General features: G+C 31.9%; 2 protein-coding genes across 2 annotated transcripts; one reads left to right on the forward strand and one right to left on the reverse strand.

Annotated features, from left to right (window-relative positions):
• Window position 1: 1 nt before the first annotated feature.
• On the forward strand, window positions 2–2,844 carry LOC106051005 (COX assembly mitochondrial protein homolog). The gene is made up of 4 exons (XM_013206115.2): window positions 2–463; window positions 989–1,093; window positions 1,820–1,910; window positions 2,527–2,844. Exons 1-4 carry the CDS (start codon window positions 385–387, stop codon window positions 2,633–2,635), a joined length of 384 nt encoding a protein of 127 aa, XP_013061569.1. The 5' UTR covers window positions 2–384; the 3' UTR covers window positions 2,636–2,844.
• Window positions 2,845–3,878: 1,034 nt separating this feature from the next.
• LOC106051004 (mRNA-capping enzyme-like) lies at window positions 3,879–19,159 on the reverse strand. Its single transcript, XM_056015033.1, has 19 exons — window positions 19,054–19,159; window positions 16,161–16,288; window positions 15,366–15,475; window positions 14,347–14,456; window positions 14,105–14,193; window positions 13,815–13,890; window positions 13,067–13,097; window positions 12,728–12,836; window positions 12,029–12,123; window positions 11,405–11,508; window positions 10,414–10,515; window positions 9,848–9,983; window positions 9,119–9,190; window positions 8,790–8,954; window positions 8,563–8,634; window positions 8,356–8,456; window positions 7,851–7,917; window positions 6,274–6,397; window positions 3,879–5,530 (listed from the first exon to the last, which is right to left on the reverse strand). The coding sequence occupies exons 2-19, from the start codon at window positions 16,252–16,254 to the stop codon at window positions 5,412–5,414; spliced, it is 1,776 nt and encodes a 591-aa protein (XP_055871008.1). The 5' UTR covers window positions 16,255–16,288; window positions 19,054–19,159; the 3' UTR covers window positions 3,879–5,411.
• Between the last annotated feature and the right edge of the window lie 2,051 nt (window positions 19,160–21,210).

A 21,210-nucleotide genomic window follows, 5' to 3' on the forward strand; every position in this document is an offset into this window, starting at 1 on the left:
ATGACTTATAATAGAGTCTATATAGAGAGAAATCTATAGGGCATAGACATAGACTAGACTAGATCAACTACGTAGAGTCTATAGGGATCTATATTAATATTAGTATAATTATAGGCGCAGGAAGAGTAGATAGTAGAAATCTAAATCGAACTGTTACTCTTACTTATTGAAGTTATTGTGATCTTCATCATCTTGGCAATCATTTGAAATCATAATCATAAGATTTGGTAAATAAAGTTGAAGCCAGACTTCAAGTTCAATAAGTTGAATAACGTCTTCAGTCAATGTGAATCACTGTCAATGTTACTTAAGATTTTTAATTTAATATCTATTAATTCACTAGTGACTAGATCTATTAAATCATAATTGAGATTGAAGCTCAGAATGGATTCTACCTTGAAAAATGAAAGTGAAGAAAATTATGTTTTATCCAAAACCTTAGGAGGAGGTCCTCATGGCTTAGGTATTTTTTTTGTCTGTCATCTGCATGTTGTATCTAACTAATATTTGTTTTCCTGGCTGATTTAGGTATATTGACAGATTTACTTGCAAGACCTAGCTATGTTTGCCAGAGGTTACCAGACACCTTTACGCCTTGAATGGCTAGTAGATGTAGAAGACAAAAAGGAGGACAAGTCACCAACTCTTTAAAAAGAGAACAAAGGAGAAAAAAAAAGGGATAAAGTAGACTTAAAAAACTTGATAAAACATGTAGATCTGTGTAAAGCAAATTGACATTTCTCAGACAAAGTAACTTTTCACAGTAGTTTTTAGTTTATCCTTCATGGACACAAATTACCTGAGGAACTTTCTGCCCCACATTTTCTTCAGGTGGTACTTTTATCCAAAACAAAACCTTTGAGTGAATTAATGTTTAGTAGAGTCTATTTGTATCTTTTTGTACAGTCTTAAAGATAAAAAAAGAAAGAAATTCTTTAACTTGTTAAACATGATGTATTATATTCTGTTAAATGACTTTTTTTGACAGGGGATCCTGATGACAGAACACTCAGAAAAGCAGAAAAAGAAATATTGATTCCTCAAAAAATGAAATCAAAGGCTAAAAAGGAGAAATGTGCAGAGGAAGTTCAAAGTAGGTGGCTGATTAGTTTTATTCTAAAATATTTATCTTACCTCTCATCTTGATTGTCCGATGTTCAAAACTTATCCATTGCCATACCCTCTATGAATGTCCATTAAGGGTTGAGCTTGCCCCTTATTATGACCTTTGACCTATGGAAAGGATTTTACCCAAAGATCAGGAATGAGAAATGCCTCTTCCCTTATCCATCTGTCTGGTGGTTCCTCATCAACTAAATGATCATTTCATCACATCGATCGTCGTTAGACACATCTGTGCTTCTCTTTAGAGGCCAAGCCAAGAGGGGTTTCTATGTGTTCCTATGATATACTGCCACTATTCATGAAGAATGGCACTTTGAATGGGAAGGCTAGCAGAGCCTTTCTTTAATTCTTTCCACTTACCTGCAATGCTTGTACACTAGAACGTGCTATAGAAGTCTACTGGAGGCAGTGTTCTATCCCAGTTAGCCTATACATCTTCCCAGGGGTGTCATTATGAGGCCTGGAATATACCCCCGCATCGCCATCCCATCATCCTGGAATCTTGGGCTAGGACATAATAATGTTAATTTCTAAAGGAACATTCATCCATTTTTTTGGTTTTGTTCTGTTTTTTGGTTCATTTATTCCAGATATAATAGAATTTTCAATTGCTCATTCATTCACTTATAGACAGTAATAGAACTAAATACATTTTAAAAATTTTTTAATTAATTAAGTTTTGCTTTTATTCCAGATTTTGGTCAATGTGCAAAGAACAATGGCCTGTTGATGCCTTTCAAATGTAGAGACATAGCTAAATCAATGGAACAATGCTTGGCAGCTGCGTAAGTACTCTTGCCTTACTGAACAAAAGAAAAAAAAATACCTTGCTTTTCTTAATATCAGATGTTTCTACAAAATAATTTACATTAAAAAATTTTTGTTTTGAAAAATTAAATGTGAGACTGTGCTAGTATTTTAAACATAACTAAATTAGTTTATATTTAGCATCATAAAGAAAGAGGTTATTTAGATTTTAAAAAATTTACTATTTAAAAAATAAAAAAAAAATATTTTGCCTTTCTTAATAACAGATGTTAACATTAAATTTTTTTTTGTTTTTGAAAAATAAATATAGAATGTGAGACTGTGCTAGTATTTTATACAGAACTAAATTAGTTTATATTAAGCATCATAAAGAAAAAGGTTATTTAAATTATAAAATTCACTATTTAAAAAATATTGTATCTAGTAATGTTTAGTTTCATGATTTAACTAAATACAATCATTCCATGTGCAACTAAACACAACCATTCTATATGCACTTAATAAACACAATCACCCCATGTGCAACTTCTAAAGACAATCAATCCATGTGCAACCTAAAGACAATCATTCCATGTGCAAAAATTATACACATCTAGATGACTTCAACAATTTTTGATAATTCTAAATTTTCAGATATGCTGATCCGGTTTTTGTTGAGAAATGCACCAATGAATATCTAGATGAAAGATCAGACTATAGACGAACAGGAATAAAGATCAAGAATAAAAAAGCTGAGACGTGATGGTCATTATTAATATTATGGCTGCTTGTGACATTGTATATGATGTGATTGTCTTTGTTATTATTAGAGGTGCATGTTCTTCTGGTTGTTTCAGTACAGGAGTAAGAAATGTTTCTACTATATACCTTCGGTCATGTTTGTATAGATTGTGTTATGTTGAATTGGAATTGTACATTTTTAAAAATTAAAATCAGCTGTTTAGCCTTTGATTTTTTTTTATCTTCAAAAGTTTACTAGTTCACTAACTCATTGTTGTTTTAGGTGTTGTAAATGGCAGCAGAGTCTCTTGATCTTAGATTATCCTAGGAAATGAATTCAAATCTGGATACCTCAATTTAAAGAATTGTGTTTTTTAATTTTTTGTTTATATTACAAAAAAAAGTAAATTTTCACCTCTTTATTTTTTTTACTTTTGTTGGAAAAAATAATGGTGAAAAAAATATTTTAATAAATTACCTACTTCCTCATATAGATTTTAGGGAATATCTGTCTATTTTTAGTTAAAAGTTTAATAAGATAAAAACACTTTTTAAAATTACTCTAGTCAATGACTTCAGAAGAAAACATTTATTACAAGCTGTTTCAACATGACCAAACATAAACTATATGAAGAGCTGTCTGATTTGAAAACCACTTCGCAGTTCATTTAAGATATAAGACAACTCGTCTTAAACCTCCAAGATAAAATAAAAACGTTGACGAAAAAGTATGTTATTATCTTTTTAATTTTTCTAATGCCATTTCAGTCTCGCATTTATTTCCATTTTAAACAATATTAATAACTGCTTGACTACCTATCCAGGGAGCTGGCATTCAAATCCTAACTCGAGCTGAGTTGTGTTTTCTGAGTGCCATTAGGTAACATGAAAGATGCGATTTAAAAAAAAAATATTTTATGAAATTATCTTACGAAAATATTTTTAAAAATTATCATGTGTTACTTTAAGGTAACTCATTAAGCCTATTATTTCCGCATTTATCTTTATTGCCCATAACCATTTTGTCTTTGAGCCTTTTATCGGGATTGCCATCTGACTTTTTTTTTTATACAAATGGTTTAATTGTTAGCAAACAAATAAAAAGAGACAATGTTTTCACATATTTTTATTTTAAAATACACATCATCATCTCAATTCGGAAGTAATAATAATATTTTAATTAATAATGCTAAAGGTGATAAGACGCACAATCAGTCAAAGTTGATTTGCAGCCAGGCCTGAGAAGTCAGAAGTGTTCTTTGTACACCCAATAACCTAAAACAACATCTGCTTCCATTAAGTGCATCAACTATTTATTCATTCTCAGTAGATTTTATAATAACAGATACCCTAACACCAAGATCAAACCACCTTAATTCATCATTTCCATGAAATCAATATTTGGGTAATGCTTATAAATGTAATTGCTAAATTCTAAAGAACTTGTTTACCTTCATTACTTTGAACAAGAAAATAACAATTTCTACTTCTTCCAGCTGAAAAATGTTGATAATATAACGTTGATAAATGTAACATCAAATTTGTGACAAAATAAAATGATTTCAGCATTTTTGTGAAGAACTTGAGGCCATGAGTGTTAACACCCAAGTAAAAACTTCATGTCAAAAAACCTGTATCTTACTTCAAGGGACTGTTTTAATCAATTTGATTTGTCAGGATTTCTTATTTCCAAAGACAGATCAGAATGCTCTTAAAAAGGCACTAATCTTGAGTGATATACATTGAGACCTGACTTGAATTATATATACACCAAATCAAGCACAAGTTTCATTACTTGTGATGTTTAACATAAATTTAAAATAACAATATAACATTGCATATTGAATCAATTTAATCAAGAATAAGGCAACATGAAAGCTAGGTCAAATAATCATGAAGTATTAAGTAAACAATGTTTCAAGTGCTTCAAGGTTGACATTTTATTAGTTCAACTATCTGCAGGGATGTTATTAACAAATGTAATTGACCTTAAAAACACATTAGTGGTGATGTCTCAAGAAATGGTGAGCAAAGCTGATTTCTAAGTGTGAAAAATGGGTCTTAATGTGCTTTTTAATTTAAATAACAACATAGAATAATCTTTTAGCTAATATCAAGATATAATCTTTTAGCTAATATCAAGAATTGAAAGTTTGTATGCACATATTCAATAATGAATCATGACAAGCACACCAATTTCATTTTTCCACAGAAACAATTGAGGTTTGCATAACTTTTGAAAAAATCACCCAAGTTTACATTTCTCTTCACCATTGTAAAAACAAATAAAATTGCTTAATTTAAACACTTTAGCTTCCATCTTTTATTCCTAACATATTTTAACTACATCTGCAATCATTTAAAATTATATCAGTCCTAGCTGAGATTATATTAATGTGTCACTAAGTCCTAATAATAAAAATATACTGTTCATTTAAATATTAAAATCCTTTTCAGTCTTTATTTATTAAGGCCAGCATGTTCCAAATGAAAGTTCACTAGATATGTAGCTGACCTATATTAATACAAAGAAACCATTCAAACTGAGTAGTGACAATGAACATGTAAAGGAAACAAAATCACAAGTTCAGAAGCCATGCTCATAGACACTTTCTTTTGGTGGGAAAACATTACAGATCTACTTCACACCATCTCTGACAAGCTTCTTCAAATGGAAGAGAATATTGTCTTTAACGTACTGAAAAGCAAACAGGTAACAACTCAAAAAGCCAAAGGTTTGCATTGATCTCCGCTGGTTAAAGAGAAGGGTTTAAATAAATAATGTTACAACTGAAAGACTACTTTTTCCTAAGCGGAGGTGGCATCAGTTTGGAGGCATCAGGCTGCCATCGTTCTCTGTCAATAAAATTCAACAATATCTCCTTAGTAACTGGATGCCTTATACTTTCACATACACCTGAAAGAGACATTTTGATAAAAAAAATATTTTATATGAAAAATTTAATCTTTAAAATTCTTCACATATGTTAAGTTCAGGTTTTATCTTTCTAAAATGTTTTATCCACTTTTTTATACACCATATTAACAAAGATGGGATGTGTGGCAGAGAGGCAAAGTACGCTTGGGCTTGGCTTGGATACCTATCAAGTTGGCTCGAGGTTCAACATCCAACTCGAGCAGAGCTGTGTTTACTAGCACTCAAGGCAGCACGGATAATCTTTTCTCAGATACCACCACTGGACCACCAATGAGAATGGACTAAAGCGCTCTGAGCATGTTAGAAGCATGAAAGTTGTCTATAAAAAAGCTACTTAAAAGAAGAGAGAGAGAGAGAGAGAAATAGAGTGGTCCAAATTGTACTTTGTATTTACTAGAATCTTTACCTCCAATAGATGTACAAATTAAACTGCTATGCAGAGAGAAACAACTACAGGATCATTTTTACAAAAGTTATTTTTGTTTGTTAATGTTATTAAAATGCAGTAAAAATGTTTTCTTGTTAGAGAAAGTTTCATCTCTTTTGATTCTTATTCAAATTTAATATTTCTCTCAACTATAGGTAATTGTTAAACCCTTAAAATGCGTGTGATAGTTTAGCCTCTAAACATCATAATTGTAATTACATTTTGTATGCACTAATTGTAAAACTGCTCAGCACTTTAAGGGTTAAAGGACTTTAAAAAAAAAACAATTAAATACCCATGGCTGTGTCATAACTGTTGGGAAATGATTTATCAGTTCTCTCTCTCATGAACTTCCAGGACGTGCCATCAAAAGTACACTCAATAATTTTGGTATCATATTTCTTCAGCTCTTTGTTCACCTGTGATAGTGTAGGAATTAAAATATGTATCATGCAGCTAGTCTGAGAACTATATAGATATACAATTTAGTAATTGAGATATGTATCATGTAGCTAGTCTGAGAACTATATAGATATACAATTTAGTAATTGAGATATGTATCATGTAGCTAGTCTGAGAACTATATAGATATACAATTTAGTAATTGAGATATGTATCATGTAGCTAGTCTGAGAACTATATAGATATACAATTTAGTAATTGAGATATGTATCATGTAGCTAGTCTGAGAACTATATAGATATACAATTTAGTAATTGAGATATGTATCATGTAGCTAGTCTGAGAACTATATATATTCAGCAGAGCATCCATTACTCCGATGAAACTCCATATATCCTAAACAAGACCATTAATGAAGAGGTTTCCTATTATGACCAATATAACATGGTTGGAGATATTATAAAATAACTGCATGTAAAACTAAGCTCCCCTCAGTCATGCACAGAGAAATGCTTAGGTAGATAATGAGAGTAGACACAGGTCTAAAAATAACTGCTCTTTGTCACAACTAAGAATTAACAAATGATGTTTACAATATATTTAGCAAGAAAAGAAGCATTCCTTTTATGAGCACCCATTTGATCACTTAATAATTACAAGAGCTTTATCAGGGTATTTTAATACCTTTCTATTTAACAAAAAAAATAATTGCCACATAGTTGTTGCGAATTAAAATAATTGATAAATGAACAGTAACAATAATTGCTTGGCAGTAACAAATACAGATAAAAGAAAGATGTTCATATTGTAAGTTCTTAACCTTGTAAGTTTCAAGGAACACTTAACAAAACTTACAAAGACTGTATCACAAATGAAGAGATTAGATACAGGATAAGTATAGCGATTGGACCCCACAATGACCTGTTAACTATTATCAAGCTAAAACTCTATGGTCATTGAAGAGGTAGACAGAGAAAGGGATGGAACAACAACAAAAACGAATGGTCAGGCCCTTTATTGAAAGAAATTATATACAAGGCAAAAGTAAGAGAGGAATGGAGAAAGACAAGCAACAGATATTGTGTGGTGCCCCAACTGTTCAACAGAATAAGGGATAGATGATGGTGAAAGTATTAACAAAATTACATGTCTATGTCACTAACTAAACACTGTGGGGTTTTTTTTTTATAACATAGTGATGTGACTTTAGTGTTGGCCATAGAAAACAGCTTAAGAAAGGATGGCCATAGAAAACAGCTTGAGAAAGGATGGCCATAGAAAACACCTTGAGTCAGAATGGCTAATACAACTTCTCTATCATGAGAGCTCTGAATATTTGTCAAGAAACATAGTTCTAGCAAGTACATTCAAACAAAGGCTAACAGAAGGAATGAAGGGTGAAAAGAAAAAAATGGCTTACTTTAAGCATTAAACTACTTTACAAAGTAAAAACTAGCTCTAAGCATTTACTTTAATCGCTGCGAAGGGCTGATCATATTGTCCAACATACAACAGACCTTTCGTTTCTGGAAGCAAACTACAAAAAAAATAAAAAAAATGTATGTCAGTTTTTAACTTAGCAATAAAGTAATAGTAAATTAAAAAAACAAAATCACATTTCCATTTCAAATCAAAATCCTATTTTAAAAAATTCAAGTGCATCATGACTTAAAAAAAAAATTATTTTATTTAAGATATACATAATAAACATAGTTCTTTTAATAATCCAAACAGAAAATCAGGGTTACTTATGATGAGTAACCAAACATTAGTTGGGGGAAAGTAAAGGTGGTTAACCATGGGCCACAGAAAAGATGACCTTTCCATCAACTGCTCCATAGACCATAAGAACTGAAAGGGGGACTTTACTTTTCTTATGGTTTTCTATGTTATTTTTGGAATAGATTGGCTTATCAGTTTTCTAATTTACTCTCAAGCCTAACACCCTGACCAAGCATTTTTAAAAACAATTTACCCCATTCCCTCCACTCGCTGTATCTTCAGCTTGAAATCAACAGAATTCAAACTTGGTGGTTTCCACTTCAAGATTTCTGGACATCGTCCACACTTGTATGGCTATTGAGAAAAACAGCACATTCATAAGAAAACTGTAAGAATTCATAACATCTCTAATAATTTATTGAGTAAAATAACTGAATCATAGTTGATATCATCCACATACATCAGAAGCGGGTTGAAAAATAAGTCCATCCACTTCATGACTAAGAGTCTTAGCAAACTTCCCTTCCAAGATCTGTAATCATCAGAAAGCAGAATATAACTAAACTGATGAAAATGATAACGTTAGGAAACAAAAGTCTACACAAAAATGATGACATGTACTTAAAGTCAATTACAAAAAACTATCCAAAGACAGACAATGGCTGGAGAGCTTGAATGAACCATTACCTTTGGGCTCATGGTGATATCAAAGAAATTTTTTAATCTCACGCTGAAAGGTTCTTTTGATTTATCTAATGTGCCTTGTTGAGCTTTGATGTTCCGAGGACCTATTATTTCTTTCTCAATGCACAGTAAACGACGATCAAAATCAGTACCTCCAACATCTATACCCTGTCATAAAGAAAGATTAAAACCAAAGCATTTCATTAATCAGTTCAAAATGTTCATTCTTAATGTTAATATCAGTTCAGTTTTTTTCAATTATTGATAAAATATTAAAATAATTGCAAAGTCACTAGATTTCATGTAACAACTTTTTTTTCAAAACAACTGACCTCAAATTTGATGATGTCATACACTAAGTATCGAGGAATGACTTGATCATTTACTTTGTCTAAGATTAATTCCTAAAAAAAAAGGGTCAAAATGGGAAAAATTCATTATTTTGCAAATTAAAATAGACATAAATTCAATTTTCAAAAATATTTCATCTATCTGTTAGTCTAGCAGTCACTAGAGACACAAAAATGTCCTGTTGGCCAGTTGACCTCAGACAGTCTAGTAGTCACGGGAGACACAAAAATGTCCTGTTAACCAGTTGTCCTCAGGCAGTCAAGTAGTCATCTGCTGTAACTAATGAAAAAACTAACAAAACTCAGTCGTATTGAGATTCACACACTTTATTATGTCTACCCTGGCAACTGTCCTCAGACAAACGAACATACATTCCCATCAACATATACAAGTGAAATTGGAGTATACAAACATGCACATATTATCTGTGACATGTTTTTACAGTGCCAGACCTCAGCAAAGCACATACAAATTCTGACAAGGTGAGAGGTCTAAGGAGTAAAGCCAAATAGCATTCATAATCGAAATGATCTTTTATGATTCACAAATAAGCTAGTTAGGGAACATAAACATGTAGAGTACATAGCCCCAGGTCCATAGACTTCAGAGTAAAAGCAAATGACTGGTGGAGGTTAGAGGTCACTAGAAACTGATATCTGTATACTTTGTAAGTGTACAACAACATTACATTGATCTAAAACAGATCTTACCCCGTCAAGGAGGGTGTTGGCCATGGGAGTGCTCAGATCTTTCCTTTTGTAGAAAGTAAGATGGGGTACATGGAACACACAGTTGTCTCTGTCTATCATGTATGTCTCATCTTTGCCGTCAACCAACATCATATACCTTTGTTGAAAGTGTTTAAGGCAAAATGTATAACATATTTATAGGTCAAATTACTATTTGTAACAATCTGCTGCTTCTATTAGATATCACATTCAAATTAAACTCCAATGATGACAAACAAAATAAAAATGAATAATGCTATTTTAAAGTCAATCTTTATTAGATAGTGAAATCACTTCTTCATTCAAGATTTACAAAATACACATTTAGAGGTTGGAAAAAAAAGCCATAAAAATCATTCGATTTTTAGTGTAGTCAAAGTTAGACCTTTTTTATTTTCTTCAACTAAAAAAGAATGATTATACTGCTTGAATACTTGAATGTGGCATAAATGAAATTTTCATTATAAAACTATACTCAGAAAATATGATACAAACTCATAGGATGTGAATGCAAACAGAAAATGAATGAAAGACATGTATTCACCTACCGAGTTCCATCAGCTTTCCAACTGACTTTATAAGGTTTCTGTGCAAGAAATCTTAGATTGGAAATATCCATTGACACTGGTTGTGAGCCAGGAAAACCTGAACTTTATAGGTAGAAATAAACCCATTTATTTTCATAGTTAAGGTATAAACAAAATATCTTTTCTAGTTAACGTGTTGTTGTTACCTCTTCAAACTTAGGAAATTTAAGTATTTTCTACACAACGCAGTAACAGGAAGAATAACTAGAGGCAGAAGCACAATTAATGATGTTGAGGCCTATGGATGGACAGCCCACAGAGTATGAGGTCACAAGTTTTTAAAACTAATGAACAAAACATTAAACTTTATGAATTAATTTTATGCTTTTTTTTTTTCAAACTGATACTTTTTATATCTCAGTGCACTATGGTCTGGTCCAATCTCTTGTTTGGACTGAATAGGATTTCAAACTTGAGCCCATTTGATAGGTCCCCAAGTGATTTTATACCTCTAAGCCTCACATCAAAAAGACTGTCAAAATTGGGGTTAAAAAATGCAGCTGCCATTTCAATACTAAATGCTAAGCATCAGATGCAGATTAACTCAAAAATGTTTCACTCTGAATAGGGATTCCTTCCAGCAGAGAAGGATGCAAACCCTGATTCCTTAACAAGTTATAATACAAACAATTTTATATACATTAAATAATACATGCCGAAATACAAACTAAGTGTTTTAACACCACTCTTTAGTATACCTCTTCCAACTAAAGAATGACAGAATAAAGATAGAGATATGTGAAAGATTTAAACAAAAAGTTGCAGAAGAGCAGTAAAAAAAAAATTCTGAATCATTTCTGAAGCAATTTTTTTTTTAAATTGCCATATATTGTATGAATAGTAAACATATAAGGGGATAAGTCAAGATTACAGTTTTTTATAACACTAAACATCCTAGTTTTGTTTTGTTAAGATCAAGTATATATTTCAATGTTAAGTCTGGAAGCAATACCTCTTCCATCCTGCCATGACCTGACATTTCCTCTGTATCTGTGACAGCCTAGGCTGTGTGGTCACCTGAGAGACACCTTTCACTCCTTCCATAAACTTGGCATCCTGATCAGACCAGATTGAAAACAAGTCTTGATCAATAATTTAGTGACACAATCAACAACAGAGTTGGAAAGAAAAATTCAAACCAAGACAGCAAAGAGCTTTGAAAAACATTTAAGACAATAATGAAATATCTGAGAGAAACACAAAATTGAAGGATTATTCTTTGACATCTTTTTAACAAAAATACAATGATAGTCGCCAGATTGCAAAGACATCTTACATGGCACTAACCAGGCAGATGAAACGGGCAACAAATTAGGAAAGATAACAAGAATATAGCAGGGGTACATCAGAGTAGAATGATAGGGACTGCTCAACAAATGATTATGACAAATCAAGTGAATGATTGGGACCAATCAAATGAATGATTGGAACAGGTCCACAGATTGATTGTGATGTTCCCAAAGATAAGTAGACAATGCACAGGTCATAAACATGAAGTAGACAACTTTTTCCAGTGGAGGGAAATGCACACTAATTTACTAAGGTCAATAAGGTGAATTGTGATAAAATTAATAACCTTTTTCACAAACTCTCTTCGTCTTTTTCCACCTCCGTCATTGTTGACTTCTTGACTAGTGCTACCATCATCATCCACCTCCGTATCATCACTCTCTAAAAACAAGAGGACAGAACTTGAATTCAAGTCAAAGAGTTCATTGAATATACAAGTTATTGTTTAATTATTACTTTTTGAAAGTTTTAATATACAGAACAAACAAAGAAGATTTTCTTTCAAGTTTCTTATCAGTAGCTTAGAATTAGATGGAGCAAGGTTGAATTAAAAATACATCCCTAATCAAACAACAAAAACTCAAAAATAAGTTCAAATTGTAAACTAGATAAGTTTTATTCAAACTATGAAAGTAGGTAGGGAGTGATTAGGTGAAAGCTCAAATTGTGTGATGGATTTGCTTGGCTTTTACTGATTGAGCAGATGTCAGATTTGAACATTGGACACAATTTAAACTGCAAAAACATTTAAGCCATACCTGATTGCACTACTGAAAACAACATGAAGCATCTGATTGCCTTACTCAACAAAACAGCAATAAGCAGTACCTGGTTGCCCTACTCAATAAAACAGCTATAAGCAGTATCTGATTGCCCTACTCAATAAAACGGCTATAAACAGAACCTCATTGCCCTACTAAACAAAACAGCTATAAGCAGTAGCTGATTGCACCAAGTCATCCTGCCATACAAAACAAAAACTTACCTGTACACCAATCAGGTAATGGAGGTGCTGAAGGTACATCGTCTATGTCCCCAAATCTTTTAAACAACTCATCAAGGTAGTCCTGTTTGTAGATACCTGGCGGCCGAGCCTGACATGTAGAATATTAGAAATGTCAAAGCTATCAAAATATACTAATGAAACAAGCTCATCGTATAGAGCAAAATTAAACAGACGTGAATTAGGATGCAGTCTAATAGTATTGTCTAATTATTGCTTAATTCACAGACTTTCAGATGGACATCAGAGCCCTAGAGTAGCTAAAGAAATAAAAGCAACTAGATCACAGGCAAAGTTATAAAAACACCAAAAACTTCTTACTTGTGCATACTGTCTGACTGCTGCTTCAACACTGTTGAGAATTTAAAAAATAAAAAAGTATAGCTTTTTTTTCATACATAGCTATAAACTGATAAACTAAAAGTAAAATTAACACATACTGTGTTTTTTCTTTTGTTTTTTATCAAAACTAAATGGGTTTAACACAAAACAAAAGAGTTTATCAAGTTTCAGTGCAGGCCAACAAAAAGAAAGACTAAGCTATAAGAGGAAGATTTAAGGCCTAGTCAATGTCCAATAGAAAGCAACATAACAATACAAGGATGTTTCCATGCATCAAGTAGTAGGATTTTCTACAGTCATGATACATTGAATAACTGTCTTCAAATAACAGAGTGCAAGATAATAGCTAATCTCTCAGTGAGAATTTGATTGTTTATGCTCAAAATATGCTACAACTTTTTAAAATGAAGACACAGGAAAACAGCTAACACTGCCTAAACTTTCATTTGAACACTATTCATACTGCTCAATTTACTAACACAATTTACTAATAACCTAACTATTTCTAGTTTCTTTTTAAAATCCTAGCAATTTTTATGCTTTGAGCAGTTTCCACAACATTCTTTTCTAAACATTTGGAATATTTCTACAAGAGTGAAGCACCGATTACACTTCTACTTGTATTTCTCCACTTGTTTGCTGGGCAGAGTCTATTGATGTCAATTGTGACAAGAAGGTGACATTGTATTTGTAATAAACATTCAGTTAGTGTCTAGTTTCTACTTACCTCCAGGATTGCTTTTTTACTAGATATGAGACAATTAAAAACCCAGTTCTATTAAATCCATGTGTACAATGCACCCCTGAGGAAAGAGGGAGAAAATAATACATTTAATGCAAATCTTTTTTTTTAATCTCTTTTAGACAATATCCAGAAAATAAATGAATAATACAAGTGAACATTGATCCAACTTAAATATTTCTGTTTGTCTTGTAAGCAGAGCTACAGTTAGTGTTTAAAAACTATATTCACACCTGACAACAGCATTCAGTTAAAAAAAAAAAAAGATATATTACCAATAAGTTCTAGTGGTTTCTTGCTAACAAAATTTTCACACACTTTTATAAAGGTTTCTGTTTGCTCTTCTGTTGGGGCTTCAGCTCGACTAAAACACAAATAAAAGAAAAGAAACCATTTGATAGAAATTTATGTTAAAATAAAAGAAATGTTAAGTTGAACACAAAGCTGACACTACTGGCCAACAAATAGTAACAGCATAAACAACAAATCAATTCTAAGGCTAATTCTATTTATTTACCCAGCACACTTCAGAGATATAAACTTGCAGTCATGCTCTGTATTCTCCACAGCCTCTCTCTTATAGAATCTCTCAGTGTTACATAAGTTGATAATTAAACCCATTTTACGCTAAATAGAACAGAAAGAAACACAAGAACAGCATCAGTAATGCTCATTTAAAAAACGTGTGTCATCATTGTTAAAAATTTGATTCTTAGTTCTTTTAGCTGTTCCACAGGCAGAACCACTTCTGTGAATGTATTATCTGTCAGTCACTATCATATCTCGTGGGGGTGCGGTGGTCGAATGGTTAAGCGCTTGGCTTCCGAACCTGAGGTCCTGGGTTCGAATCCCGGTGAAGACTGGGATTTTGAATTTCTGGATTTTTAGGGCGCCCCTAAGTCAACCCAACTCTAATGGGGAAAGTAAAGGCGGTTGGTCGTTGTGCTGGCCACATAACACCCTGCTCGTTAACCGTTGGCCAAAGAAACATGACCTTAACATCATATGCCCCATAGATTGCAAGGTTTGAAAAGGGAAACTTTACTCTTTTTTTTTTACTATCATATCTCAGGAATGAAAATCTCTATGGAATCTGGAGCTCAAAGTTGTTTTCAAGATACATGAAAAAGAAAAATCTGCAATGGCTAATTATAGTCTTACAAAAAAGCTTTCCTTTTTTCCTTGACTTCAAGTTTATATAAATATCCATACATATAAAAACTATTTTGAAATTTTCACAAACTAAAACATAAAAGTGTAACACAAATATTATTAGAGTCTTTCAAATACAATCCATAAATATAAACATATTTTAAATAATATCACTGGCACATCTTAGGTCTTTTACTGGTCATTTCAATTGAGCTACTTAATAAAGTGTTATTGAATTCTGATTCCAACTTAGTGTCAATATGCTGGAAATATGTTTAAAAACTATTTAAGGCACTGTCAATACCTTCTACCTGCAACAGTCACCAAACAACAAACCTGAAGCGGCCACACGCATTTGGTTTGTGAAATAAAAATTATACAAACCTTAGACATTTTGATTGAATTAAATAGCATGTCCACAGTGAATCGGTTTTCTTCTGGAACCTGATCATCATATTTTGAGTCTAGTGGTGTTTTGAAAGGTAGAAATTTGTCTAGAAAAGCAGGCAACAATAGAAAAAATATATAAATGTTGGCATTCTACAAAATATGAATAATGAATGATGTTTATTTTATCACTGACACTAGCTTTGTTTGAAACAATAAAGTTACACAGCTTAGAGACAAATTTTGTCATAGGAAAAAAAAAAGTGGCAGTGGTGTTAAAGAGTGCTTGACTGCATAAACATAATAACAGAAATGAAATCCGAATATCTCTGGTAAGTATGTTACGCAAGAACTGATCAGCTTATGTAGTTCACTGAATGGGCTCCAAAAACATTCCTCTAATCTTTTCTTTCACTTCCATTTCCCATCTGTTAAGCTGAATTCAATGACCTGCATACCCAAAGGTTCCGTTTTAAAGTGGTCTCAGGTCATAACTCTAAGTGACAATGAGCAATTGATGAATTGCAGAAAATAAAAACAATTACTGAATAACTGTCTGGCTGAAACTGAGAAATAACATCTGTCTGTGCTGTTAGGAATATGTTGTTTTTTTTAACAATTCACTGAGATCATGTGGACTAAATAAGGCATACTTGGTTCAACTTTGTGCAGGAATAAGCAATAAACAAGAAAGAGTGGAAGCCCATTTATACAAACTTAAATCTGACTTCATAACATATCAGCAAATAAAGAGAAAAAGACAAATAAATTCAACCAAAAAAAAAAATTTACCAAATACTACTTGGCCCTTTCGTGGACAGTGTAGCCATCTTGGCGGGATGGACAAGGCGTTGAAATCATCACCATGTTTTCTTTTTTTATTCATATCTATCTATTTGCACCACTTGATAATCTATTACCTACAGAACAAGATAATTAAAATCAGGTTATTATAAATATTAAGATTTAAAACCAAAAACACAAAATTGTTAAGCAAACAAAACATTTACAAATATTATATTATATATAGATTCTATATAAATATATATTTGTTAATATTTTAAAAATATTTATATCTTGTTTAGCTCTTTTTTTACTCCGAGCTATAATATCTGTAAACACTAACAATAGGTAGATCAGCATTTTCAAATCTAAGGTTTAGGGCATCCCTGAGTTCAAATATTGAAGTTAGATGAATTTTTTTTGGCAAATAAAGGCTGTTTGTGTTGTTATGGCAATTTACATCCTTTTTTACTACTGGTGGCAGTATTAATGTGAAATTGAAAACGTAATAAGTGCTTCGGTTAACTGCAGTGCCAAAAAATTTATAATATTCATGCAATCCACTACTCAGATTTTTAGCTATCGATATAGCACTCAAGTATTACTAACATTCCAGGTACACTATCCACAGTAGTATTCAACCATGAAAAGTACTCAATTTAATGCTAATAATATTATATTTGATAAAGCGATTGCTTTCTCTTTAAAGTAGTCCTTCAAAGCATTAAATATTGATATGCCTATATAGTCAATTATCAGTTTTCACAAAAGAAGTTTTTCTTGGAATTCTTGATCCATAATAAAATGAGCATATATATTATGCCAATAAAAAAACTTGATTCGGTTCATTTTTCCACTTAAAGGAAGAAATAATTTGCAAAAAATTACAAAAGAAGCCTCCAATGTCACAACTCATTTCATCAATAGGCCTTTGAACTGTTTTGTTGCTTAAAGGAGTTCTTTAATAATATAACATGCAGGTTTATGTACAAATTAGTTTTTAAAACTTTTTCAGTGGCTGGCAAAATCATTTTTTTCACCTATAGTGGGATGCTCTTTAAATTTGGCAATAAGTTATTAAATATAAAAGATATTTACAGACACTAGCAAGCCATCATCTTCTGTTTGTGATGTCAAAGCAAAGATTTTGTCCATTGTAGGTCTTTTCTCAACTTTACCATTGTTTAAACGTTTTTCAAATCTAAATAAATTTTTTCATGGTCTTCGTATACCCCCGGCTGCCCTGGGGGTCCATTAAGTCTATACTATAATACTAGATCTATATTTTTATTACTAGATTCTAGATTTATGTGAATATGACAGTATTTAATAATTTATAATTATATAGTAATATACTATAGTTATTATTATATATAGTAGGTACTTTGACATCCTTACTCTACTGACCTATAAACTGCTAGACTAGCTGCTATATAGTTTTGAAACAGCATGGCTAGACTTCCAAACCCATGGTGTTAGTTGATTGATTGTTGTTTTTACATTTGCTTTATTTTTTAAAAACCCTTACTTGTGCTAATCTTAAAGGAGGATTCCTAAGCTTTTGAATGATACCACATTGTCAACAAATGAAAGACGTGTTTATTTTAAAATTTACAGTCATAGGTAAGAATGATTTTGCATTTAATATCATTTTTAAGCAAGCTTAGTATTATTTTATTGAATTTAGACCTAGATTTATGCTTAAAGTTTGTTATTTCATTATTTTTTTATGAAATTTTGTCCTCCAAAATTAAAAAAACTTCCCCTAACATGTTATAAATGATGCCAAAATAGGCTATTTTTCTAAATGGGTAAGTGGAAAAATTATAACTACCATAACAATCTATGACAATACTATAGTATTAAAATCAATATTTCTATTATAGAGCAGTGTTAAAAATCTTTTTTTTCTATACTTAGGTACACAAAATATAAAAGGAAATCAGCTTTTTAAGGCAAGTTTGGGCCCTTCCTGACGATGTTAAATGAGGTCACTCCATGTCTCATCCATGATGCAGCGACATGTGGCACTAGACATTAGTAATTCTCATTGATAATATGAAGTATAAATTATTTATGCCTTAACAGCTTATCTTTGATCAACCTAGTGAAGAGAATGCTATCAAAATGATATTTTACATTATATTTATAAATATTTGAAAGCGGAGGAAGTTTCTACCAAACGGAGTTCTAGAAAAAGGATCGAAGTCAATTTTCAAACAATTGAATTAGCTGTGAATTGATGTTAGCTGCATGTGAGGTGAAATAATCAAATTAAAAAACATATAATGGGGTAGATGTGTTCCAAATTTCAAGCTGCTATCTATTATGGTTATAAAGTTATGACGAGATAAAGACAAAAATTCATTTTTTCGATCACAGTTTTTTAAATATTTTCTATAGTCCATTTTTCTACACATAAAACGGCATAACTTAACTCCTATATTAGTACATATTATAAAATAGAAAGATAAATTTGGTATCATTTAATCATTTATTCATTGTGATTGTAAACCTCTCAGCACTGAGCAAGCTCTACATAACTTTTAACTAGATAGTTTCTGTTGTTAGATATATTTATATATTCATTTTTTGAATTTTTTGTCAAAGTACCTATATATAGCCTAAGTTTTAGCCTAAGCCTAAGGTGTAAAGTACAATAGTCAGTAACAGTAAAGTTGAGTAAAGCCAAACAAATGAAAAGTGAATTATGACTTATTTAAGTTTAAGTTTAAGTCAATTATTATTAAATTAAGTTATTAGACCACTTTTTGGGGAATCACTGATCTAGAATATCCAGAAGAGAATGTACTCTAGATTCTAGATCTAATCTATCTAATGATCTAGAGTATTAGATCTAGTTTTCTAAAAAGAACAGTTAACAATAACATAATCAACTTACCAAGAAAATCAATGAGTCAATAAACGTAAGGCTAATTCACAAATGACGGCCATTATAGTTGTGCTCGGAAGCGTTGCCTTTAAATAAAAAAGTGCGTGGGGCAAAAAATATATCTTCATACCTTTTTATTGTGGTCAGTTAATATTGTAAGAATGATTTCTCAAGGGCTAAATCAATAGACATTCAAAAAGTTTTTAAATATAATATAATTTAAACAATTATTATTGAACATTTATTTACTGATGGTTAATGAAATGTTAAAAATGAATGTTCGACATAAATATAAATACGTGTAAATATACTGTATCCTCAAACTATTTTAGTTTCTTACTTATAGTTTGTGTGTTTTTTTTTGGTAATCAAACAGACAGACTATATTGACCAACAGCTAGATTCTAAGCTTTTTTTTTTTTTATTGTCCCTCCCCCTCCCACCTTCGTAGATGATTTTCCCTTAATTCATTGTCACTTTCAAATTAAATAAATAAATACATAAGCTATTGACAATCCCTTTTATCTATCTGTAACCTATCATGATCACAACAGATCTAGATACAGCGGTTAATTTTCTTCTCTTTTGTAGGAACGTCTGTAATTTATAAGAAAGATAACATATCTACACTGTAATGAAAGAGCCTATTATGAGACTGATTTCTAAATGTTCACTTAACCTAAGCTACAGAGGCCAAGAGATATTGCACATCCTTTATGAAATATGTATGTGTGTATGCATGGGCGTTTTCAGGGAGGGGGTTTGGAGCACTGGCGGATCCAGAACTTTGGAGTGGGGGGGGGCGATAGATTTTTTTCCAAAACCCTAACACTAACGCTCAGTAAACCCTAACCCTATGCATAAACGTGCGTACAGCATATATATATATATATATATATATATATATATATATATATATATATATATATATATATATATATTCGATATATGAGAATAAAATAAGACTTTTTCTCAATGTTCGGCGAAAAAAAAACAGAACAAAAACCAGTCATGTTGAGGCCTTTCTCTTGCAAACTTTGGGGTCTGGGAGAGCGCTTTAAAATTTCCTCAGTGGGGTTCGGGGCTAAGCCCCGACGCCAAAAGCGTATTTTCTTGCATTTTTCACTGCAGAAACGCATTCTCCTGACATCCTGACATCTACAGCTCATTAGTCATCAGTGGGGTTCGGGGCGAAGCCCCGACGCCAAAAGCATTTTCTTGCATTTTTCACGGCTGAAACGCATTCTCCTGACATCTACAGCTCATTATTTATCAGTGGGGTTCGGGGCGAAGTCTCGACGCCAAAAGCGTTTTCTTGCACTTTTCACGGCTGAAACACATTCACCTGACACTACAGTTCATTACTTATTAGTGGGGTTCGGGGCGAAGCCCCGACTCCAAAAGCGTAGTCTTGCATTCTTCAATGCATAAACGCATTCTCCTGACATCTACAGCTTATTATTCATCAGTGAGGTTCGGGGCGAAGCCTCGACGCTAAAAGCGTTTTCTGGCATTCTTCAGATCAGTAACGCATTCTTCTGACCTACAGCTCATTATTCATTCTATTATAAAGGACCTTTTAAATAATGTGGAAAAATATTATAATATGAATTTATAGTCCTTTAATACACTGCAAATACAAACGATTTGTTCTTTGAAAAGATAAGATGCCCCACATATTTAGATTAAGGCTTCGATTCGATTAATAGTATTCAATAAAATTCAAGCATAAATTGTGAGTTATAATCCTAAATTTATTTAACTAGAAAAATATGAGATAGGGTAAAGGTTGGAAAAAGTCGACTAGGAAAAGATTATCTGGCTTTTGAACTCATCTCAACCGTGTCTTTTATATTGAAAAATTTCGTTTGAATTTTAACTTTTCCAAAGCAAAGTCTTTCTTAAAATAGTTATGATAAATTCATGTGAAATTACACAAACTCTCTCAGGAAAGGGAAATGGCGGTAAAATGAAAACGATTAATCCTCGCTCCTTTTTATAATTTCTGCTAATGATTGCATTTTGCATCAAAGAATAGGGGTTGGGCGACTCGATATAAGAATTTACTTTATAGCGTATATAAATTATATTAGTGACAGATTTTTTAAATTTTGTAATTTCTTATTATAATACAAAAAGAAAAAGTATTTGTTTGTCCGATTGGGG

The sequence above is a fragment of the Biomphalaria glabrata genome, chromosome 17, assembly GCF_947242115.1.
Source record: "Biomphalaria glabrata chromosome 17, xgBioGlab47.1, whole genome shotgun sequence".
NCBI lineage: Eukaryota > Metazoa > Mollusca > Gastropoda > Planorbidae > Biomphalaria > Biomphalaria glabrata.